Raw genomic sequence first — 21,553 nt, 5'->3', positions numbered from 1 at the left:
ATCAGAGATGCATGGTCCAAGGAACAGGAAGTGGAGAGTGGCATTAAAAATTTGACTTACATTGAGAGGTTGAAGGAGCACGTAAAGGAAGGTCAGTCTCTGTGTGTCTGATGGAAGAGATAAAGTTCCCGGATTTCTCACCAATACTTGTGAAGTTTCCACCAGCCACCAAGCACGAGTTCTTGGTTTCAAAACAGAGCCCAGTGTGTCATATTCCCTCCCTTGACCTGCTGGCCACACTTCCCCTGATGCAGCGCAGGACATGGTTGCCTTTCGGGGCTGCCAGCACATGTTGCCAGGTCATGCCCAGCCTCTCATCCACCAGCACCCTCAAATCCTCCCCACCTTTGTTCTCCAGCCTGCCTTAGTGCCAGGGCAGGTCCCAAGCCCAAAGATGCAGCACTTTGACTTGGCCTTGTTGAATCTGATGAGGTTCCCAGGGCCCTAATTCCCAAGGTTCTCCATGTCCTTCTGGATGGCATCCCATGCCTCTGGTGTTGGCAAACTTGCCCAGGGTGCACTTCATCCCACTGTCCATGCCATTCTTGACATAGCTCAGGGCTTGAGCTTACAAAGTGGGGAAATCATGTAAAAAATCATACATATAAAGAATGTATATTAAAACCTCCCCTCCAGTATCACTGCATTACTAGGTTTTTTCAATAACTGTTTCTTTCTAATGCTTTACTGTTTGGATTCTTACTGATCTATAACTGCTGAACAAATAGAGTTTCAACAGTCTTGGTACATTTGAATCACCTTCCTTGCCTTGTCCCAACCCTCCATTTGACAAATCCTTTTCTGTTTTTCCTTTGCTGAAGTTAAAATACTAGAGCTCAGCAGAGCCTTACATAGCTCTCCAGATCTTGTGCCTGGGAGGAAGAGAACAATGCCCATGAACCCTGCAAAATTCTTCCCGAGACTTTTCTGCACTGTTTTTCAATGAGCAGTCAGAGACAGGCTGATTCATTTACTGGCTCTGAAGAGTTACAAGAAGCCAGAGCTACTTGCCTGCTTACAGAGAGAGGGAGTTGTGGAGAAGGACAAGGAAAGATCCTTCAGGAGGTGAGATCCTGGAACTGGTGCTGGCAATGCTACCTCTTAGCTGTCTTACTTCAGGGTTTCAATTAGAAACTAACCAGAGGCTTAGGAAATGCTCCTTGTTTAAGTTTTCCCATCAACTTTACCCAGTTTCCCCCCAACTGCAAGTCCATGTGGGAAGAGAAAAGAAACCTTCAAAACTTTTGGGGTATTGTTGTTGTTGTGCTAGAATAGCTGGCAATGATAAACTCTTTGTAATGCTATTGCTTCTCATGCTGTATTTCATCCTCACTCCTTCCCTTGAACTGTTTAACTGCTTCATGGAGTAACTTTTCAGGGTGAAACAGTTTGTTGCAGTACTTAAAATTTCCTGGGACAAACATGTGAGGAGACAAATTTGGTAAGTGCATAGGGCAGTATTTCATTTGAATGGAGTTGGTGGCCTCTCAGTGGTACTTGTCTGCTGCTGGGATCGGTGGGGATTGCCTTCCAGGGAAGGTGTTCCAGGCAAATCCTACATGATAGAGGTGATGGCTGAACTTTGAGCACAGAGTTTCTTTGGTCTCGTGTGGATTGGGTATTCATCTTCCTTGGCATCAGTTACTGTTCAGTAACTCTTCCAGTTCTCCTTTTAGTTCTGTTGATATTTCTTTATCACAGCCATTCCTATGATTCACATTGATTGAGGGATGCAGTGGCTCTCTCCCTCCTTTTTAAATATTCCCAGTCCACATAGGACTATTGCTGAATTATGGAAACATTACTATACCAAGCAGGAATATTTCCATTTTAGCCATGAAAAACGTGGTTTTGAACCTAGTCAAGGGAGGAAAATTCAACATGGATACAGTTTCAGTTGATCCCACAGTGACATTTAAGAACTCATTCCTGGAACCTGTGAAGTTTGTTGCCGTGTTTGCCCAGGGCAGTGGCAGGGTTTTATCACCCTGAAGACATTCCCAAGTTAATGAGAGCCATGTTCTGCCATCCCAATGGGATTGCAGATTTCGATTTCAAGTTGATGATAAGATTTCAAAGCTCAGCTCCTCAGAGGGTAAAAGGTGAAAACTTTTTCTCCTGCTCCATTGCAAGATTTAAGGAGATTTCCTTGTAGGCAATTTTCCGTCAGTTCACCTTGAGATATGAACTGCCTCAAGGTACTGGTTTGCATTCTGAAAGGGCTGTGTGAGCCGCACTGCACACTCAAATGCACTGCCCAGGCTTTTTTTGGCACCAGAGGGAGTGGGGTTTTGTTTCGTATCAATCTAAAATGGGCAGCCTGAGATTTCTGAGAGCTGATATGCACACGTTTGCTTCCCTTCCAACACAACCTTAGCTGTGCTTTGAAAAAGAGAATTCCTGATTCTGGGTATCTTTGTTACTTTTACATTTTTTTTAAACTGTAGAAAAACAGACAGCAGCAAACACCCGAATTATCAATGTTGGTCATTTTTTCAAGGAGAAAAGTCAAGGTTGTGACAGATGGTGATGGTGTGCAGATGAGTCATTCAGTGTGTTGAATGGGTCAGATTGATGGAGACTTTCCCCATGGGCTTTTCTATGGAACTCTGAGCAGGTGTCAGGTGACAAAGTCTAAACCAGCACTTTTGATATCAGGGATCTTGAGGTATACTGCCTCACTTTATCTTTTTGAGTAGACTTTGTATTAGTCTTGAGGAAGATACGAACCTCTCTTATTTTCAAAGGAATAAAGCAAGGCACGTGCACGGCCTTTTCACGGCAGGGTTTTGCTGGAATGACCCCTGGCTCTGCCACATGAAGAGGGACTCTGGCCTGACCACCTCTCCTCAAACATTGTAGCATTAAATGTTGATTTAAAAGGAACTAATTTTTTTTGTTTTCAAAGGAACACTTGCTAGATATGAATAGGGTTCCTTGGTTGTTTTCAACTGGCAAAACTTTGATATGGCTTAAAACTCATGCAATAGAGGAATAATTCATCTCTCTGCCAAAGGATCTGGTTTTGCTTGAGTTGGATGCTCACAAACGGCTGTTCAGACCAGTCATGTTTCTGTAGTTTGCATATAGCAACCATAATAAACATTTGTTTTCTTCGATATCTGCCTGTAGGTAGCCAACCTGAATCCAAAGGATAATTCCTTCAGTCTGAAGGAACATCTGTCTCAAATCGTTCAGAACAATTGGGCTGGCTATACTGGAATAGACAGATAGAATTTGAAGTTAGTACTTTCTAGGTAAGTTCAGTCTTTTGGGAAAAGGAGAAGAGCCTTTTCAGAAAAATGCCCTGGGAAGTGAAGCCTAGATTCCTAGAATATGCTGAATCAGCAGTCACCATCAGGATCATGGAGTCCAACTCCTGGCCCTGCATAGGACATCACAGGAATCACACCCTGTGACTCCGAGTGTTGTCCAAATGCTTCTTGAAGTCTTGCTGCTGTGACCACTGGCCTGGGAGCCTGTTCCAGTGCTCACGGACCCTCTGGGGCAAGAACCTTTTCCTGACATGCAGCCTGAAGCTCCCTCAATTCAGCTTCTTGCTGTCTCCTCAAGTCCTGACACTGAGCATCTGCTTTTCTTGTGAGGAAGGAACTACGACAGGTGATATTTATGCCTTGCAACCTGACATGGTGGACCATCCTTACAGAAAACCAGTTCTATCTCAAAACCTTGCTGGCACCAGGCAAGTGACATCTCCTGAGCCTTCTGAAAGAGATGCTCCAGCAAGACCTGCTCAGGTATTTATTTTGTGCATTCTTAATGTTCTGTACTGTGTATTGAGTTTTAGCACACTTGCTGGTGGTGTAAGAGCTGTGATGTGAATGTGCAGGGGGAGGCCTAAGCATGTTTTTCCTCAGACATTCTGACAGGTGTGACAGGATGGTTGTAATCAGGAAGAGAGGGTCCTGCAGGGATGGAGCAGTGCTGTCACTGTCACCAAAACTGCGGGAAAAAACAGAACCCTGCAACAACATTGTTAGTGTAAGAGAATCAAGTTGTGACTTTATTCTGGCCAGGATGTGCGACAGGAATCATTTCATCCCCATGTAGCCTGGATGTGCAGAGAAAATAACTTCCATGATGCATAACCCTTTACTCGATTTTCCAGATATTTATTCAGTCAAACCCCATAGAAATTCATTATTCAATGTTCATTGGTTCCAAGTTATGGAGTTCTTTGTATTTGTTTTCTTATTGGTTACTGATTTGTTTGCCTCCAAAGCTAATTTGGTCCTCATTTTTATTTCCTCTCAGTCTATTCCAGACCGTGTGTCTCCGATCATGCCAGCCTTGATGTTTAGAGTTGATAGTTGTTAATTGATGGTCCTTGATGGTCATTGTCTTGTATTTCTTTGGTGCTACTCCCAGTCAGTTGAGATGTTCATGTCATCACCCCCTGAGTGATGAAATAGTCCTTTGAAAACCTTTAGATTCCATTCCCCTGGGGCAAAGGCAAACAACACCAACTAAAGATATAAAAAAGTTGAATTTTATATCATCTTCCAATATCCCGAGCCCACTTTCTGCTGTGCCTGGAGTCGTGAGCTCAGTGCCCACCCTCAGCTCAAGGGCTCAAAGGGCTGGCTTAGCACGTGTGACAAAACTGTGTCAAAAAGCCGCTGTACCTAAGAGGCTATGCCAGGGTGAGGCAGAAGGGGCCCTCTCACTCTCCCTCTCTCTCTTTCATTCTCCTTGTTGACTCCAGCTCTGCACTATCCACATGGCGGGATCAACAGAGGATCTACAGACAAGTGACATTCTCTGTTCTGGGTCTCTCTTCTCCATCTTAATTTCTCTCCTCCCTCACTCTGCCTGGGCAAAGCACGGCTGTCCTGCTCTACTCCATCCTTGGCTGTGAAGTTTTCTGTGGGAGTGGGGAGCCTGTGGCTGTGTGCTGTGGCTTGTGAGCCAGCACCTTTGAGAAGGTCCTTGGGAAGAGCTGAGAGATGATTGAAGTGCACTGAGCAACAGTAGGGGCTCACTGTGAATGAATTGTGAAATTTTCTTGTACAAATGTAAGGGTTTGCTTGCCAACAGCTTTTAAGTCTCCAGAGTGGGTTTGCCTGCGGGATTTAAGAGAACTGTACCTAAAAGCACAAGAGTTTCATAACAAGTGACTGGTGTCTTTGTTCATCCTGAGGAGAATTCACAACCAACCATCACACCCTGTACTCCTTCAGTTGTTCCATTGAAGCACTAATCTTTCACATAAAGCCGTGAAACAGCCAGGTGCCTCTTGAGTAAATCATGTGGCTGTGTGACAGCAAAAGCTGAGTCTTTTGCTGGTGTGTACAAGCAGAAATTGGGACCTAAACAAAACCAACTGGACCTCCCCATTTTGGGGAGACTTTGGTGGAGCTGCTGAAGCGAGTGAAGGGAGTGTCTCCCAAAGCCTTTTGGCAGTAGACTTAGAGAAGGACTTGGTAAGTCCTAAGATGAGAAATTAGGAATACAAAAGAGTGGATACTTACCTGTTGGACTTCTGTGTTTGACAGCTATGTTTAGTGAAGAAAGATGTGTTTTAGACCATTGCCAGTTCAGAAATGCTGCTTTTTCAGAATGGGATTGAAATCTGATGCTGATGATAGATTAATTAATTGTTTTGGTAGAGTTGCAGAAGCAGCCTTGGCCTTCTGGCTTTATCAGTTCTGTGACAAGCAAGAAGCAGAGGATTGACCAGTAGCCCAGTTACCTCCAGCCAGCAGCTGGTGCCCACTCTTCTTCCTGGGTGCTGGCTTTGACACCCTATTTTGCTTCATGCCTGTCTTGAAGTGTTTGCTCCATTTCCCCTTACATACATGAGATTCAAGAAAGAGACAAATTGTAGAGTTCCGGAATGCCAGCACTCATGTGCAAAAGACTACTAAGCTCAAAAAGATGTGAAGAGAACTGGGGAGGCTGAAGCTGTAGTGTCCCTTGGATTTCAATGAAGGTATTAATGTGCTGCTTTTCCTTCCTCCGGTGGGGATAACCGTGGTGTAATGATTTGATTCTTAAGAGAAGCCTCTGCCTGAATTAAGGTGCAAACAAGACCCTGTTCTGGAGTCAATAATACAGACATTATTTAACAGTAAATGTGAGTTAGGGAGCTAGAGAGAACTAGGAGGAGAGGGGTGGGGTGGGCCGAGGGGGAGGAGCTGAGATGAACACCATGATCAGAAAGTAGAGCTCTCTTGAAGGTCTCTGATGGTCATTTGGGGAACATCCCATTCCTCAAATACTCTTCTGATGGTCAAGAGCCTCCTACAACCACTTCCTTCCCCTTGAATGCATTCCAGCTTCTTTCTTAGCACGACTACACTATTCCCAAGGCTAAGGTGGCCACTTGCACACATGAATCACTGCACTGGGGGAAGAGAGGCCTCAACACTGTCTGTTAATGCTAAAGGAATTAATCTTTTGTTAAACATTTTCTCAACATCTTCCTTCTCTATGAAATTGCTCCCAAGCATTTTGTCAATGCACCTTGAAAATTATTTTGCTGGCTGAAACCATATCGTTTCTTTCCCTCAGAAACTGATCAAGAAAACACAAATTGCCTACTGAAACCTGTCAGCTCCCTTCCAAATCAGGCCACTGCTCAAGCACAAACCACAGGCTCATCCCTGATTCCCTCTGTGAGATACGAGAAAAAAATTTGCTGCAGCCAAAAGAGGATTAGAAGAATGAACGAAAATTGTTGGTTCCAGGTGTTGTTATTGATGGTTTGGATTTGTTCTCGTTAATTTATGGGGTACTGCTGTGAGGCTGGCAGAGGGGCCAGGTTGAAGACCACACCAAAAGGGTAGTAGGATAAGAGGGGAGGGGACAGAGAAGTAGGCAGTCGGGAGAGAATAGAAGTTCCCCAGTACCCAGCCAAGGGAAAGAGGACATGGTTTGCCCTGGGCTGGGAAAGGCAATAAAAAGCAGCTTTCTGTTGTTCTCAGTGCAGAACCCCAGGATTGCAGGGGCTTCCTGCCACAGCTGTGTTAGGCACTGGCTCCTGCAGATGTGACCTGACAAGCTGTCACTGCCTCACGCTGGCCTTGGGTTTTGATTAGCACCTGGCAGCATGATTTTTATGTATTATATGTTTGCTCCCACTCAGGGCCTATTACAGAACTCAACAACTATGCAGACATCACTGCCATGGCAGGTATGGTACCCGGTACTTCTGCACAGGCCAATGATCTCACAGCTTTTTCCTCCACAATGCTCGTTCTCCTTTTAATCAATTTCAATTCATCTCCTCACAGGCTCGTGATATTCTGCTGTCTTGTCTCTCCTGCTGTGGGCTTGCTGCTGCTCCTTTAGCAGAGGGGACTAATCCCCAAGGCTTAGCAGATCAATCCATTTGGCAGACTGATGCTAGCCGTTTCCCAGAATTTGGTTGTTTAAAAGATATTCATGTTTCCATTGAGACCTATTCCCGTTTCCTTATGGCAGCTGCTCGCACTGGAGAGAAGACCCGTGACGCTCTCCGACACTGGCTCACCTGTTCTGCCACTCTAGACCTTCCACATACCAACAAAACTGACAATGGACATTCCCACACCTCAGAGCCAACCCATCACTTCTCACAGCAGTGGGGGTGTCTCACCATACAGCCATTCCACACTCGTCCAAAGGGCAAGCTAGAGTAGAGCGTACCCATAAAAGTGGAAAAACCAGGCTTGAAGAGCAAAAAAAAGGAGCAATTGGAGTGCCCTCACAATAGACTAGCCAAGGCCTTCTATGTCCTCAGCTTTTGAAATTCTGATGTGAGACAGGCCAAACAGCATGTGAAAGGCAATATTCCTTTGACACAAAGGCTCATCCCAAACCTCCTGAGATAATAAAGGACTTACTGGCTGGAGAATGGAAAGGACCACTAGACTTATTGACGTGGGGTAGAGGTTATGCCTGTGTCTCTAGAGGCCACGCAAGTGAAGTGAATTCCCTCAGGCTGTGTGCAGGCTTTTGTCACATCTTCCTGGTTCCAAGGGTATATAGTCACAATGTTAAATGCCTATGTTACAGTTCTTGAAAAGTTGCTCTAGTTGTTATTGTTGTCACTGTTCTTAATGTCTTAGGACATTGTTTGGGTTTTTCCTGGTAGGTTTTCGTTGCTGAGCTAAAGAAGAGGGGGGACATGCCCAGGAAGAGGCACCCAAGGCCGGGCTGCTGCCTCTTGCAGCTCCACCGGCCTCCTTCCAGCCTGCCTCTGCCAGCCTCAGGCTGCTCCGGGCTCTGCCAGGGCTCTGCTGGAGCTCCGCCCTGGGCGAGGCTGGGCCTGCTCTCACCTCACACTCACTGACAGCTCGGCACCACAGGCGACCTTCCAGATCTTTCTACTCTCTCAGATGAGCAAAAGTCTCCTGCAGCCAAAGCGACTGCACTTGGGGATACAAATCCAAATGCTCTCGACTCATAGCTCGAGGCCTGCATCTGGACAGGATGTTTGGGAAACCCCACGCTTCCTTTGGTTCTGCCTGCAAATGCCATTGCCCTTTCTGCCTCAAATTACAAGTGCCACAGCCGGGTAAAACCCAGCCAGCGGGCCATATTCCAAAGGCAGTATGGTCTGGAGAGAATGACTGAAGAAGAGCCTTCCCCACTTTCAAAGCACTAAAAAAAGGTCATAAAGACCCCTTTGCACCTCTAAGGAAAAGCTGACAATTCAGAAGGAAATGCTGAGCTTTCTCACAGGATCAGATGGAGAGGAATCTTCCAGACGAGTTGAGGTTTCAGAAACTTTATTTGTTTACAGTCCTATGCTACCATCCTACCCTACAGTACTAGCTAGCTACAATGCTACTCTACAATCCTACTCTAAACTGGTTATGGAGAAAACAGTTCTCAAGTGATTTTTCATGTTCTTCTCTTCTCCTTCCACTTCTTCACTGAAACCATGAGAGGTATCAGGTTCGACGCAGGCTTGGCTGACGTTAAAAACTGATGCTGCACAAAGGGAAAATAAACAACAACAAACCATTACTTTCCAAGCTAAGAGTTTCAAAGCCAGGGCAATGTTTTTTCAATGGAAAGAGGATTGAGTCAGAGAAGGTCTAACTAAGGAGCGTGGGGCAACACTGGCACAGCTTGCTGCAAGAGGTGGTAAGTGCCCCACCACTGGAAATATTTCACGTATGAGCATCTTGATCCCTTAAAAGATGTCCCTGCTCCCCAGACAGCCCAGCCCAGTCTAGGATTGCTCACTGTTTTCATTTGAACAGCACCAAGAGTGGAGCTGAAGAGAAGGGGGGTTCATCTGATGCCTTGGACTTCAGTGGAGGAGGAGCCCATCCCTCAGGCACGGTTTCACCTGCAGCCCCTTGGCATTTTACCTGCAGGAGCTCCTTGGCAGACCAGCGCTGCGCCTCGTCTCTCTGCAGGCAGCAGCGCAGGAAGTCACGCAGCCAAGGCGAGACTAGGTGGGGCTTGCGCAGCTCTGGCATCCCTTCTGCCACTATCATGAACTGAGCCTGGAGAAAAAGGAAACACCAGTCTCTCACCGGCTGCTTTCCCATCTGTAACTGCCCTCCCAGACTGCATTGTTTAAACTCCACTCTGCAGTGGCAGATTGTGCCCTGGCAGAAAGGCAGAGATGACTCTCCTGTATCAACAAAAACCCAAACCCCAGTGCAGTTGCAGCATTTCCAACATCCAGTAGATCTTGTCTTGGCAGCTGATTGCATTGACTGACCTAGTTAGTGGCAACTACATCAGTAAAAGCATCTTTCCTTCTCTGACCATTGACACCAGCTCAACAGGCTTTTTGGAAGAGGGACCTTGCTACAGTAACTAACTCTATTTCCAAGCATTATTACATGAAAGGCATCTCTGCAGTGCTTGTTGGCCCCTTAAGCACAGCTGCCATAAACCAAAAGACATCCCGCCTTTTGCTTTGTTCTTGAAAGCAATGCCAATTGAAAGTAAAGAAAGGAAATCCATCCCTTATTCCTCAGGTAAGGAAACAAACATTTAGAAGCTCACATTCAACACAGACACATTAAGATGCCTGCACAGATGTACTGGGATGAAAATGCCTGACTGGACACACAGGAAACACCTGCAGTTCTGTCTCTCAGCTGACTGCAAATTTCAGCTTCCCTTATGTGGCAAAAGGAAACCTTTCCACAGTCAACTCAGAAGAAGGAGAAGTGCCGTCCCTGCGCTAGCCCTCTGCCCATTGGGATACTCAAGTCAATGCCTTAATGCTATGCCCATCCTAGAAAGTGCCAGGAAACAAAGGGGTGCTTTTGGCAGGCTCTCCACATCACCAGGCTTCAGCTTGGTGACATGGAGAAAGTGGCTTGGGTTATGAAAGAAACATGGTTACTGAGCATTTCAGCAACACTGCCCAAGAAGCACAAGAGACTCTGGCCTTGACACCCTCGTGGCCACGTTTTGGGCAAGTTTCCCTGTGAGAAGAATGGGGGTGCACTTCTTCTCTCAAAACCACTGTTTTAGAAACTTGGTTGGGTTTGGGTTTCTTGCCTTCTTTTCAGGAAAGATAACACCAGTTCTAAGACACTTGTTTCCTATTACTAGGGCCATTGCCACAGCCAAAAGAGCTGGAATGACTTCTAAGTGAAAGCAAAACGTTGTCTGAGAATGGAGATTGTTTGTGTGCAGTAAGGCTTGAGTTCCCCCACTGATGCAACCAAACCTACAGCACATGCTGATGTGCTGCAGGGACATTTTTAGAAGGGGACCGGGCTGGAAGTGATTGGGATTTTGTCCAATTGCACAGAATGTGGGATAGGTGAGGAAGACAGCAGGATCCAAGTATTTGCACCTTGCCCAGTGACTATTTTCATTCCAGTAAAGAACTTCTCGATCCACCATTTCCATTCCCACTACTCCAAATGACCAGATGTCTGCTTTGAAGCCATATGGTTGACCTTGCACCACTTCAGGTGCCCTCCACCAAGGAGTCCTGACCACGGAGCTGCGTCTATTCTGCTCAGGAGTGAGTTGAGCAGAGAGGCCAAAATCAGTTGGGGAGAAAGCAAAAGACTGCTTTTATTTTCATACTATGCCATTAGGAAACCAAATGAAAGAACTCCCCAGTGTAAGTTTGAGAATGTGCTGTTGAATCCTCTGGACAGCTGTCCCTACTCTGTTTCCTCAAGACTTTAGCCAAGGAAATATGCCATTGGCTACTTAAAAAATCCCCACGCTTTTTACACTGCCTCCAGCAGTGGCTTTTGTTCTCCTGAAGCTTTCGACTTGTGGCTCCCTCACTCTGGGAAGGACATACACGGGAGCAATGACGCTCTGGACTGCTTGCTGCTTGCGATACGTCTGTGCACGTTGCAACCCTGTCGCCAGCTCACTGCAGGGGCTCCTGCACTGCCACCAGCAGCATTTTTGGGGAGCTGGCAGTCACTCAAAAGCAGCCCCACACTCACATCCCTGGAATGCTGCACCTGACCAAGAATATACTCACCCAGCTTGACAGAGCCGTCCGTTCTGAGAAGGATGTTGCGGCTCTTCAAATCTCGATGGACCACATGGTTTGAGTGAAGGAAATCCAGTCCTTGAAGACACTGAGAGAGAAAACAGAAACAGGAGGGCAAAAATGAGTGCTGTGATTTCATCACAGTGCTGTGATTTCATCACACAAGAAAAGAAACAGCTCTAAAAATTCCCTCTCCAGGGGAATGGGGAGTCATGCTAGAACACAGTGCATTGAGAGGAAGACCTTGCTGCTCCAACACTAGCAGAGCAGCACCTTTCGAAGGAGAGGCGTGCCAGCTTTGGAAAGAGTAACAGCAACTGCTGTTGCAGACTGTCTCCTGCAAACCAGCCAGAATGACTGCTGCTGCAGCGGATGTGCTCAGAAGCAAAGAGCATTTTGGCGGCACTAGTAAGCTTTTCATCTGAGGACTGTGAGCAATGAGTCTCTCTTTTGTCTTTGCTCTTCGTTTCAAATCCTGCCACCAGATCCTTTGCTTTTACAGGCAAGGAATGCAGTGTAGACAGGCAAACATTTTGAGAGGCAAAATGGAGAACAGCAAACACAAATAGTGTTAGAATGCAACAGCAGGAGATAAAAGGACAGGAACAGAGTACAGTGAGTGCAGGGGCCCTGGCAGGCAGCTCATTTGAGATGTTCTTGCTTGCCCATAGCACACCAGCAACACAGAAACAAAGCCTGGCACATGGAATCACTCCGCTTCTGAGCCCCAGTTTCCCATACAATCTTGCTTAAGCCCTCGGAAGCACAGCATGGATCCCTAACCTGCCGACTGACTGTAGCGATCTCCTTTTCATACATGACAGTCATCTGGGCTCCTTTTCCTGCTCTGGAACCTTAGGGCTGGCAAGAGGAAATTGAACACAGCTGAGTCACTGCTGACACCTGTCGGCAGCCCCGAGAAATCTCCGTTAATTTGGCCTGGTATAATTAATACAGACGAATAGAGTGGTTGGGAACACCAAAAAACAAATCGACCCCAAAGCATTGTAAAAGCTGTCACTCCCCTTGGTTCTCACACTGATAATGCTGCAGGTCCGGGAAGCAGGAATAGGCACCAAACAGAGGCCCCAGGAGGAGCCAGGAATCACCTCACTACATAAACTTATCTTTGCTGGCACCAATTGGAATTGAAATTTCAAACAAATTGGTGGGGTAAGTTGAAAAGCTGCCTCATCTTGCCAACGGTGTGAGATCATCATGCCATCAGGCAACGAAAAAGGATTTTTCTTTGTAAAAGTAGCTGAAACAAGCCCAGCTACTAAAGGAAATGTCTAGGCAAGAAGCTTGACATACCGACACGAAAATGAATAGGCATATCCTAGAGGAAACAAGGGAGGCGGGAATGGCAAATCACTGTACCAGGGAAGGCAAGATACAGACAACAATTGAAAATGCAAGCCTTCGCCTAAAATTTATTAACGCTTTACTATACGAATGTAAAAATCCAACAGAGAGACAAATCCCAACTCTCCTGTAAGGAGTGCCCTGGGAACACAGGCGGCGGCAGGCACGCAGGCAGGCGGGTACCGAGCCCACCCTCTAGCGTCAGCACCAGCACGGCCGCCATGTCGCGCCCGGCCCGGCCCCGCCCATCTCCTGGCGGAAGGGGGAGGGGGCGTGGCCTCCCAGAGCCCGCCCAGGCGGGGCGAGGCCACGCCCCCTCCCGGCGGTCGCGCGCGCGCCCCTTGTCCGCCGCCGCCCGCTTCCTGCTGCGTCCGCGCGCCCGCCCCGCCCGAGCAGCGGCCGCAGCCCCGGCCGGGCCCAGCGGGGAGATGAACACGGTGCTGTCCCGGGCCAACTCGCTCTTCGCCTTCTCGCTGAGCGTGATGGCGGCGCTCACCTTCGGCTGCTTCATCACCACCGCCTTCAAGGAGCGCAGTGTGCCCGTCCGCATCGCCGTCTCCCGGGTCACGCTGTGAGTGCGGCGGGCAGAGGGAAGGGAGTGGCGGGGGAGGGCCGGGCCGGGCGGGCTGCAGGCGCTGCCCGCTGGGGAGGTGACGGGTTCGGGAGCCGAGGGCGAGGGCCGGGCGGGTGAGGGAACGCTGACGGCAGGGCTGGCCGCCCCCCGGCGCCCCGCGTGGCGCTCGGGGCTCGGCCTCCTGCGCCGCCGGCCGGGCCAATGGGGGAGCCCCACGACGGCGCGGCCGGGCGGGAGCCGGGGCGGCGCTCAGGGACCGGCCCGGCCGCCCTGCACCCAGCGCGGCCCCGGGAGCCCAGCTCACGGCGGAGTGGAGCCAGCTCTGCCCGCCGTTGTGCAGGGCAGGGACCGAGAGGAACGTGCAGTTTGTCCTATGAACATTTGTAGCTTTTTCTGTCAATTAGTTGTTCTCTTGCGTTTCTCCATTGATAACCTAGCACACCTCCTGTCCTGTGGCAGCAAAGTGCCTTCTTCTCTGCCAAATGCACCAGGTGTAGGACACCATACCTCATCAAAACGTGTTGCCTACACATAAGATATACTGATGCAAACTTGTGCTGGAGGACCGTTTTTTCCCAATTTTTGTGTTGGTTAGGGGTGATTTTTTTCTCTGAAAGGAGACTTCGTCACAGAAGACTTCTGTTAAGTATGTGTGGTGTGGAGGGCAGTAGTTTCACAAGCATTTGAGCAGCTGTTACAGCCACCAGTGAGTGGAGGTCTGTGCTCCCGATTTTGCCACGTGGTTCTTAACCAAAGGAATCTGGCTCATAGGGCACTTTACTGAGCTGCTTTAACTCAGCTCATGTTTTTTTTTTTTTTTTTTTGTTTGGGTGGTTTTGGTCCAGATTAGGGAGCTAAAGCAGCCCACTTTTGGAAGTGTTTAGTGCCAGGTTGGATGGAGCTCTGCACAACTTGGTCTAGTGAAAGGTGTCCCTGTCCATGTCAGGGAGGTTGGAACTTGGTGGTCTTTAAAGTCCCTTCCAACCCAGGTCATTCTGGGAAGATTTGGTGAAGATTCTGTGGAGCTTTGGAACCACCCCAAGGTAAATGGCACCAGTGGATGCCTAATAGCAGGACTTGAAAGGAGAGATGAATGCAAATAAGGGGAATGCCATCACCTTTCATACGGGTTTAATACCACAGGGAAAATAAATAAATAAATAAACCACACCTGTATTCATGCTACACTGAGGATTGCAACAGCATAAAAATGGCATAAAAGCATGTCTTGGAGTGTTATGGTGAGCTCAGCATATATGCAGCAGCATACTGATGCCTAATTTGGGTGAAATGTGTACTGCTAGTCCATTCTGTGATGCACACATCTGGTGTTACTGGGAGATGTTATACCTAAGCTGCTTCTCTTGAATGTCTGAGAAGTTCTGGACATCCCAAGCTTAAGGGCTGCTATACCACCTGACTGACAGTGGTTAAGTGGTCAAGTGCTTGAGAAGGTTTACCGCTTAAAAAGATACTGCTTTTTGCAAATGGATGGAAATTCATACCAATGCCTAAATTGTGAAGATTTGGTGATGGTTTCCTTAACTATCACCAAAATAACTGTGAAGTTCATAATTCATAAAAACATTGTTCCATGAGGAATTGAGGTTCACAGTTTATTGCCAAGCTAATTGCTTATGGTATTTCTCTTTTTAGATGGTAAGTTTGGTAAATTGATAATTTTTATGAATACATATGGAAATATCTGCTGTGTGTCTGTTATTTTCCAAATGCTCTTTTTGTTGTGGTTTAGTGTGGCAACATGAAGTGCTGTTCCAAATGTAAGTTTATAATAAAGCCTTCCAAAATTACTCAGTTTTCCAGAATGTAGAGGAAAATAACTATTTTCTTCATGCTGTTACTTAAATACATTACAGGAATAAATCTTGAAACTTGTGTGAACTATGCACATGAACTGATTTGTTGGAATGGTCAGACCTCGAAAGGCTTTGTTTTTTCAAGGACAATTAAGAAATAATATGGAAAATGGTTGCCATCAGATTGCTATGCTGGTGGTGTCCCAATCAGTTTTACATATTTGGGGATGTTAAAACATGCTTTACTAAAATGAAATGTAGTCCAGCTTAAATACAGGTTTATGTTAACAGGAAGAAGTCAATAGACTACTTGTATGTCTTTGACACTGTGGTGGCAAGGGCTGACATTTAAAACTGGGACACCATAATTTCTGGAAGGTAGATGTTAGTTTGTAATGTTGATTATATTTTAACTAGAAGTATTTAAAACAAAATACAAAAACTGGATGAGGGAAATATCCAATAAGAACCACAATTTATGTAGTGTGTAAAAGACAAATAATGAGAAAGGATAATCTTGTTGTGTTTTCTTTTCTTAGAAAAAATGTAGAAGATTTCACTGGACCTAGAGAAAGAAGTGATCTGGGATTTGTCACATTTGACATAACTGCAGATATCCTTAGTGGAAAAAATGGTTTGCAAACTTTTTGGAATAAGAACACTTTAATGTCTGTTTTTGTTGTCTTATAATCTTCAGATATTCAGGACTTGGGGAAAACTAGCAATTTGTCTTAAAAAAAAAATTTAAAGCAACTAAAAATAGTATTTTACGTAGCTATGGCAGTGAAATAGAACTTAAACCAGCCATTTGGTCTGTAGTAGGTGACAAGTTGTTGAATGCCTGTTTTTAAAATCAGGCTTATTGTGAAGTGCACTGGATCTAATAATGGGGAGTGCAGTTTAACATCTAGACATTATTACTTTTAAATGAAATGTGTTGTTTGAAGAATGAATTAATGGTAGGGTTCATATAGCATACTATTTTGAATGTCATACCTAACCTAGGAACTGCACCTTTCACTGCACCTTGTTGCGAGGCTTTCTAAGTTCTGACTGTGTGATGGCTGTGTAGAAGTACCTGTCTTCTCCTAAGAGTAAAAAAGGCATTGTAATTCTTTACTTGCTTAGATGTTAAATGCTCTGATCTTTAGTAATGTATGAAATACATTGGGAAGCGTATGATTTACTAAAAAATTGATCACATCGTGTTTTGGCCTGTTTCTCAATTGCGGTTGCAATTTTGCAGTTTCTCTTTTGTACTTCTTTGCTTCTCTGCTAGTCTGGATTTAGGCTCTTGAAAGAGTTTTTCTGCAGAAGTTTGTACCAAATAATTGGTGGCATGTTCAGGTGATTACACTACACTGTGTTTTGCAACTGGTCTCAGAATCCTGGGATTTTTCCCTGTCTGCTGATTTTTGTCACTATTAGGCAAGATAGTGATTACCTGTGTTCTGGTTTCACTCTTTTGAAGAAGAATGTGTTGTGTGAGCAGACCACATAAAATACAACTCTTGATACAAATGCTGGATAAACAGGCTAATCAGATTTTTGCAAGTCGGTCTGCACAGGAATAAGAGGGTTTTTTTAATCAACTGGAAGCAGGAGAGGTAAGCTCCTAAGACTGAGTTTTACTTCTGAGATGCTTATACATATTAAAATCAGAGACTGAAATTCTGAAGTAGATGCATAGACTTGTACACGTTGTGTAGAGAGAGAGGCAGAGCAAGGCAGGACAGGACCTCTAAAAGAAAGGTTCTTGTACAAGGATTAGCCTGCAATACGTGGGCATAAAGATTCCATGTTTGAATGACTTCTACTAGTAACAGCCTTTTAAATTTTTTTTACAAATTCTGATTAAATTTCTCGTGGCATAAATAAAGCTTGCAATATTTAGACATGTAAAACGCAACTGTCTGGTAGGGTTTTTGTTCCGAATTTGTAAAGAGATACAGGTACATTATCTTAACTACTAGAAAGACGTTGTTAAATAAAATGGCAGTTAGAAAAAGGAACTAGGCAAAGGAAAGGGGAACATGTAATTTTCACAAACTCCTTTAAGCTTATTTAATTCATTGCTAACTTTTGCAAGTGATGAGAAATCCTGTCAAGGAGAGCTTCAGAATTGTGTTTGATATTTTGAGCCAGATGACAAAAAATGTTCAAGTAAAATATTTCTACCCAGTCTGCAGTGACAGCAGACAGCAGTTAAATATTTAATTCTTTCCTTTCTTGCCCTTTCAATTAGTAGCCTAAAAATGTGTTTGTCATGGGATGAGTGGAAAAAGAAAAATAATTTTGAGGCTGGTTAGGGAATCTGTTTATTCTTTGAGAGAATGGCAAATAGAATACAAAAGAGGACTAAGAAATAAAAATTACAGTTAATCTCTATTGTGAATTAAAAAGTCTTTTCCTTAGCAGTCACACATTATTGTTAAATAAACAGACAACTAATTAGAATCCCAGCATTATTATACTGTCTCAAATGGCAGTCATCAGTTATTTACTGTTGATCAAAAATCTGAGCAGAGAATTGTTGAGTCAAATGAGCTTTCTTTGTTGTCAGTAGAGAATCAAACTTGATAATTTTTGGGGTCCCTGTATGAAATACTTCCCATATTCTAATTTCTCTAACATGGGCATTAAGGGCTCTTTGAATTCCCTACACTTCACCAATTTTGCATTTATATATTGTTTAATGTTGCTGTATTTGGATACGAGGGTTCTCTGATAGTATAAAAAATTGCCTTGAGGGTATTTATGGAAGAATTCTGTTGTGACTTTCATGTTTAAGGTTTTCTAATAGGTTGTCTAGCAGAGGATTCTGGTTACTAGCTTGCAGTGTCAAATATAGAACTCTTAAATTATTGGAGGAGAAATAGCTCCTAGGTTTCATATATAGTAAAAAGAAGACCCACCTAAAAACCTATAATTTTATTATTATTAAAATGTGTTCAAACTGCTGGCAGTGCTCTGATTAAAGAGTAAGATGAGGTAAGTTGAAAGGTAAGAGCTCACTGTACTGATTATAGACTACTTAGATCTAGTAAAAATAAAACAAGGTTATGTAACTGCAATATGATATTTTTCTTAACTTGCATACATCTGCAGAGTATATTTGATTGGAACGTTAAACAATTGTTTCTATATCTGTCCGCAGAATATTCAACGAAAAACAATGTAAGTATTAAAAAGAAGTTTGAAGCAATTACCCGTTTTAGTACTGCATCTATTTTTAAACCTTCTGTAGTTCTGCTGAGAAGAGTTAAGGCCACCAGCATTTCCTGCTAGCCTGGGCTGTTTTTACTGGCCTTCGTCATTATTTCCTTGACAGTTTAACTGCAGGCTGGCAAGTTCACCTTCAGGAAACCTGAGCTGATATATGCCCAGTAGAGTGGGAGAAGAATAACACACACCTTGTGTTGCAGTGTTACCATAGCATACTGTAAAAGACTATTTTCACCTTTTGTGTCCATTTTACTTTTTTCCTAAATTTCTGCAGCTGACTGCTGTTAGAAACAGGAGAGAGAGTGGCTTCTGGGCTGGCCTGATGTGTTGTGTCTTTTGTTCATAGATCACAGAAGTGGTTGCCCTACCAGTTACTATAATGTAACCCCATAATTAATTTACATTAATTCATTTACATTACCTTGTCATAGTTCTCGAAGTAATTTGCCTTGCTCCTTTAAATTGGTTGTTATTGGGCCTTCCCTTTCTATAGCTGAATACCATTTTTACTGATCTGATAGAAGCTATGTGAAACAGCCTTTAAAAAAATTACTTTAATGAAACACCATGCTGCCATGGTACCACTGAATTCAAGTTAAAGCTGCTGTGGTCACATTGCAAGGATATGGTGAAAGCTTGTGGTTTTTCTTAACTTGATGTACAAAACTGTCCTTTTTTTTTTTTCTTGGTTTCTTTTTTTTTTAATACTTTAGCTATGTGAACATGATGGTGGATATTGTGTTTGTCCTAGAATAGTTCTTAGGATTTCTGTGATTTTATTGTATTGTTCCCTATTTTAGATTGTGATGGGGTTTTTTTATTTTCGTTTTTTGTTTTTCACATAAATCATCATTTCTCACAAATACTGGGAAATGTTTTTCAAAATTGTTCTATAAAGCACTAAACAAGACTGTTTAGCGTCTACTTAAAAGAACAGCATAAAGTTTTGTAATGTAAGAACTTGGGATCTCACATTTTCAACTGTTCATAAATTTTTGGGGGTTACTCTTGCAATTCAAGTAGAGTTTTCCATTACAGTTGGAAAAATGTTAAATACACAAGCAGAGTCATAGCTCAATTTGAGTCCTTTGTTTGAAACAAAGTCTAAATACTACTTTAAAAGTGACTTACCTGTGCAATTCAGAAGGAAATCCTTTTATGCTTTGTAATTCTTCTAAAGCCTATGACTTTTTAAAAATGTCTTTTTTGTGTTTTAAGATGTTCCTTGTTGTTCCCATTTATTCTGTGCCACACTTCAGTGTGTAGTAGTATTACATTACCCCATTATGAAGCATTAGTTTGTTAAATTATTATGGATTACAAGCATATACTTCAGGGGTTTTAAATGAATAGTGCAATGAAGATCCAGTGTCTGAATATGATCTGGTAAGGTACCTTGCTGACTTAATTGCAATTGTGATTTTAGGCCCTAAATCAGGTAGTCCTTTGGGACAAGATCATGTTGAGAGGAGATAACCCAAGGCTGTCCTTAAAAGACATGAAGTCAAAGTACTTTTTCTTTGATGATGGAAATGGTCTCAAGTAAGTAAATATTTGTTTTATTACTGTTATTTATGGTATCTTGATTAACTTATATACCTCGCATTTAATACGTGTGTTCATTGGTGTGGGATGGTACTTATATTCTGTCTGATACTTTGTCATCTCTGTTGCATCTTTGATGTTGGAAGGTGGCCTTGGGATACAAGATATTCTATGTATTCTGTAGACTAGAAGATGCACTGCTGTTTTGAGCAACTGGCTTCTAGGTTTCTGCCTTCAGAGTGTGTAGACTTGGTTCTGTGATGCACTCAACTCCAAAGGAGTCAAGTAAAAAAAAAGTTGGCAGTAATTACCTAAAATCAAAAAGCTTATTGTTTCTGGATTAGATAAACAATCTGTATCCTAATGTATTTAATACTAGTAACTGTTAATTAAATCGGTTAACTTGAGTGTTTGTGCTGATAGTCTTTGTTGCTTTTGCAGGGGAAACAGGAATATCACCTTGACTCTCTCCTGGAATGTTGTACCAAATGCTGGCATTCTACCTCTTGTAACAGGATCAGGACATGTGTCTGTACCTTTTCCAGATACCTATGAAACAACAAAAAGTTATTAAATTATAGTACTGAATCATAAGCAAAATATTTTTATACTTGTATATTGTGGATACATTTTACTGGAGTTTCTTCTTACATCCCATGCAACTTTTCAGTGAAAGGAACCTAATTTCCTCAGGCAAGTAGCATAGGAAAAGGAAATGAAAATTCAGGTGGTGTTTTGTTGGGGTTCTTTTGGTTTTTTTAGTTGGTTTGTTTTTTTTTTTTTAATAAAGCATTGAAGCTGAAACTTAAGGGAAGGGTAAACTGCAGAGTAATGGTTTTGAGAGAATTTGAGGATTTTTTTCCTGGCCATTTAAGTATAGATCTTCTTTTCTTTTAAATAAATATTTTCAAACCAGACGATAGTTTTCCTGTGTTTGGGCTTTTTAAGTACTGTGATAATTACTTACTTTGTGTAGAACTCAAAATACACCTTCTGGAGTTGGTTTCTGGGAGTGCCTGAAGGAAACAGCTGTTCCACTTTAGGGCATTTTTTAAATCCATGTGCCACTGCACAGTTACAGTAGCTAAGTTTGGTCATTTCTAGGACTGCCAGCAGCTACTTGGAAAACTGATAGTTCATTATCTGTCAGTCAGCCTCAGATCTTGAGTGCCACTGATGTAGCCCACATCCAGTTCTGTATTAAAAATCATTTTAATAACTGCTTGCAGTGCAGCAAGCTGGAAGAATAAAAAGAAATCTATTCAGTGTGAGTCTTAACACTTCTAGTATAAGACATAAGGCTAAGTCGGTAAGAAAAGTAAAAGCTTTAGGTAAAGAAAGGCTTTCTAAAATAGAGTCTCTAGATTTTTATTGGGATCTATTCACCAGGAAGTATGAATGTGCTTGTTCCAGAAGAGGCTGAGACAATTAATATTAGAGAGGATTGCCTCGTGACAATAGCAATGGTTTGTGGTGATTGACTGCTGCACTTGGGTCATCGGATATCCAGGAGAAAGAGCACGCATGGCTATCACCTTCCTGGCACAGTCTGGAATTTACACATGTATCTTCAAACCAAGT

General features: G+C 43.7%; 1 protein-coding gene and 1 long non-coding RNA gene across 2 annotated transcripts; one reads left to right on the top strand and one right to left on the bottom strand.

Moving 5' to 3' along the window:
* Positions 1 to 7,072: 7,072 nt before the first annotated feature.
* Positions 7,073 to 13,429, bottom strand: LOC134552955 (uncharacterized). The gene is made up of 5 exons (XR_010080987.1): positions 13,308 to 13,429; positions 12,230 to 12,307; positions 11,435 to 11,534; positions 9,327 to 9,464; positions 7,073 to 8,940 (listed from the first exon to the last, which is right to left on the bottom strand). It is a non-coding gene; the product is annotated as an uncharacterized LOC134552955 (long non-coding RNA).
* SPCS3 (signal peptidase complex subunit 3) lies at positions 13,089 to 20,889 on the top strand. The gene is made up of 5 exons (XM_063402178.1): positions 13,089 to 13,382; positions 15,742 to 15,817; positions 18,305 to 18,379; positions 19,854 to 19,969; positions 20,414 to 20,889. Exons 1-5 carry the CDS (start codon positions 13,240 to 13,242, stop codon positions 20,544 to 20,546), a joined length of 543 nt encoding a protein of 180 aa, XP_063258248.1. The 5' UTR covers positions 13,089 to 13,239; the 3' UTR covers positions 20,547 to 20,889.
* Positions 20,890 to 21,553: the final 664 nt, after the last annotated feature.

The sequence above is a fragment of the Prinia subflava genome, chromosome 7, assembly GCF_021018805.1.
Source record: "Prinia subflava isolate CZ2003 ecotype Zambia chromosome 7, Cam_Psub_1.2, whole genome shotgun sequence".
Classification (NCBI taxonomy): Eukaryota; Metazoa; Chordata; class Aves; order Passeriformes; family Cisticolidae; genus Prinia; species Prinia subflava.
Note: the sequence above shows the minus strand (reverse complement) of the source record. Positions and strands in the feature narration are given on the sequence as shown.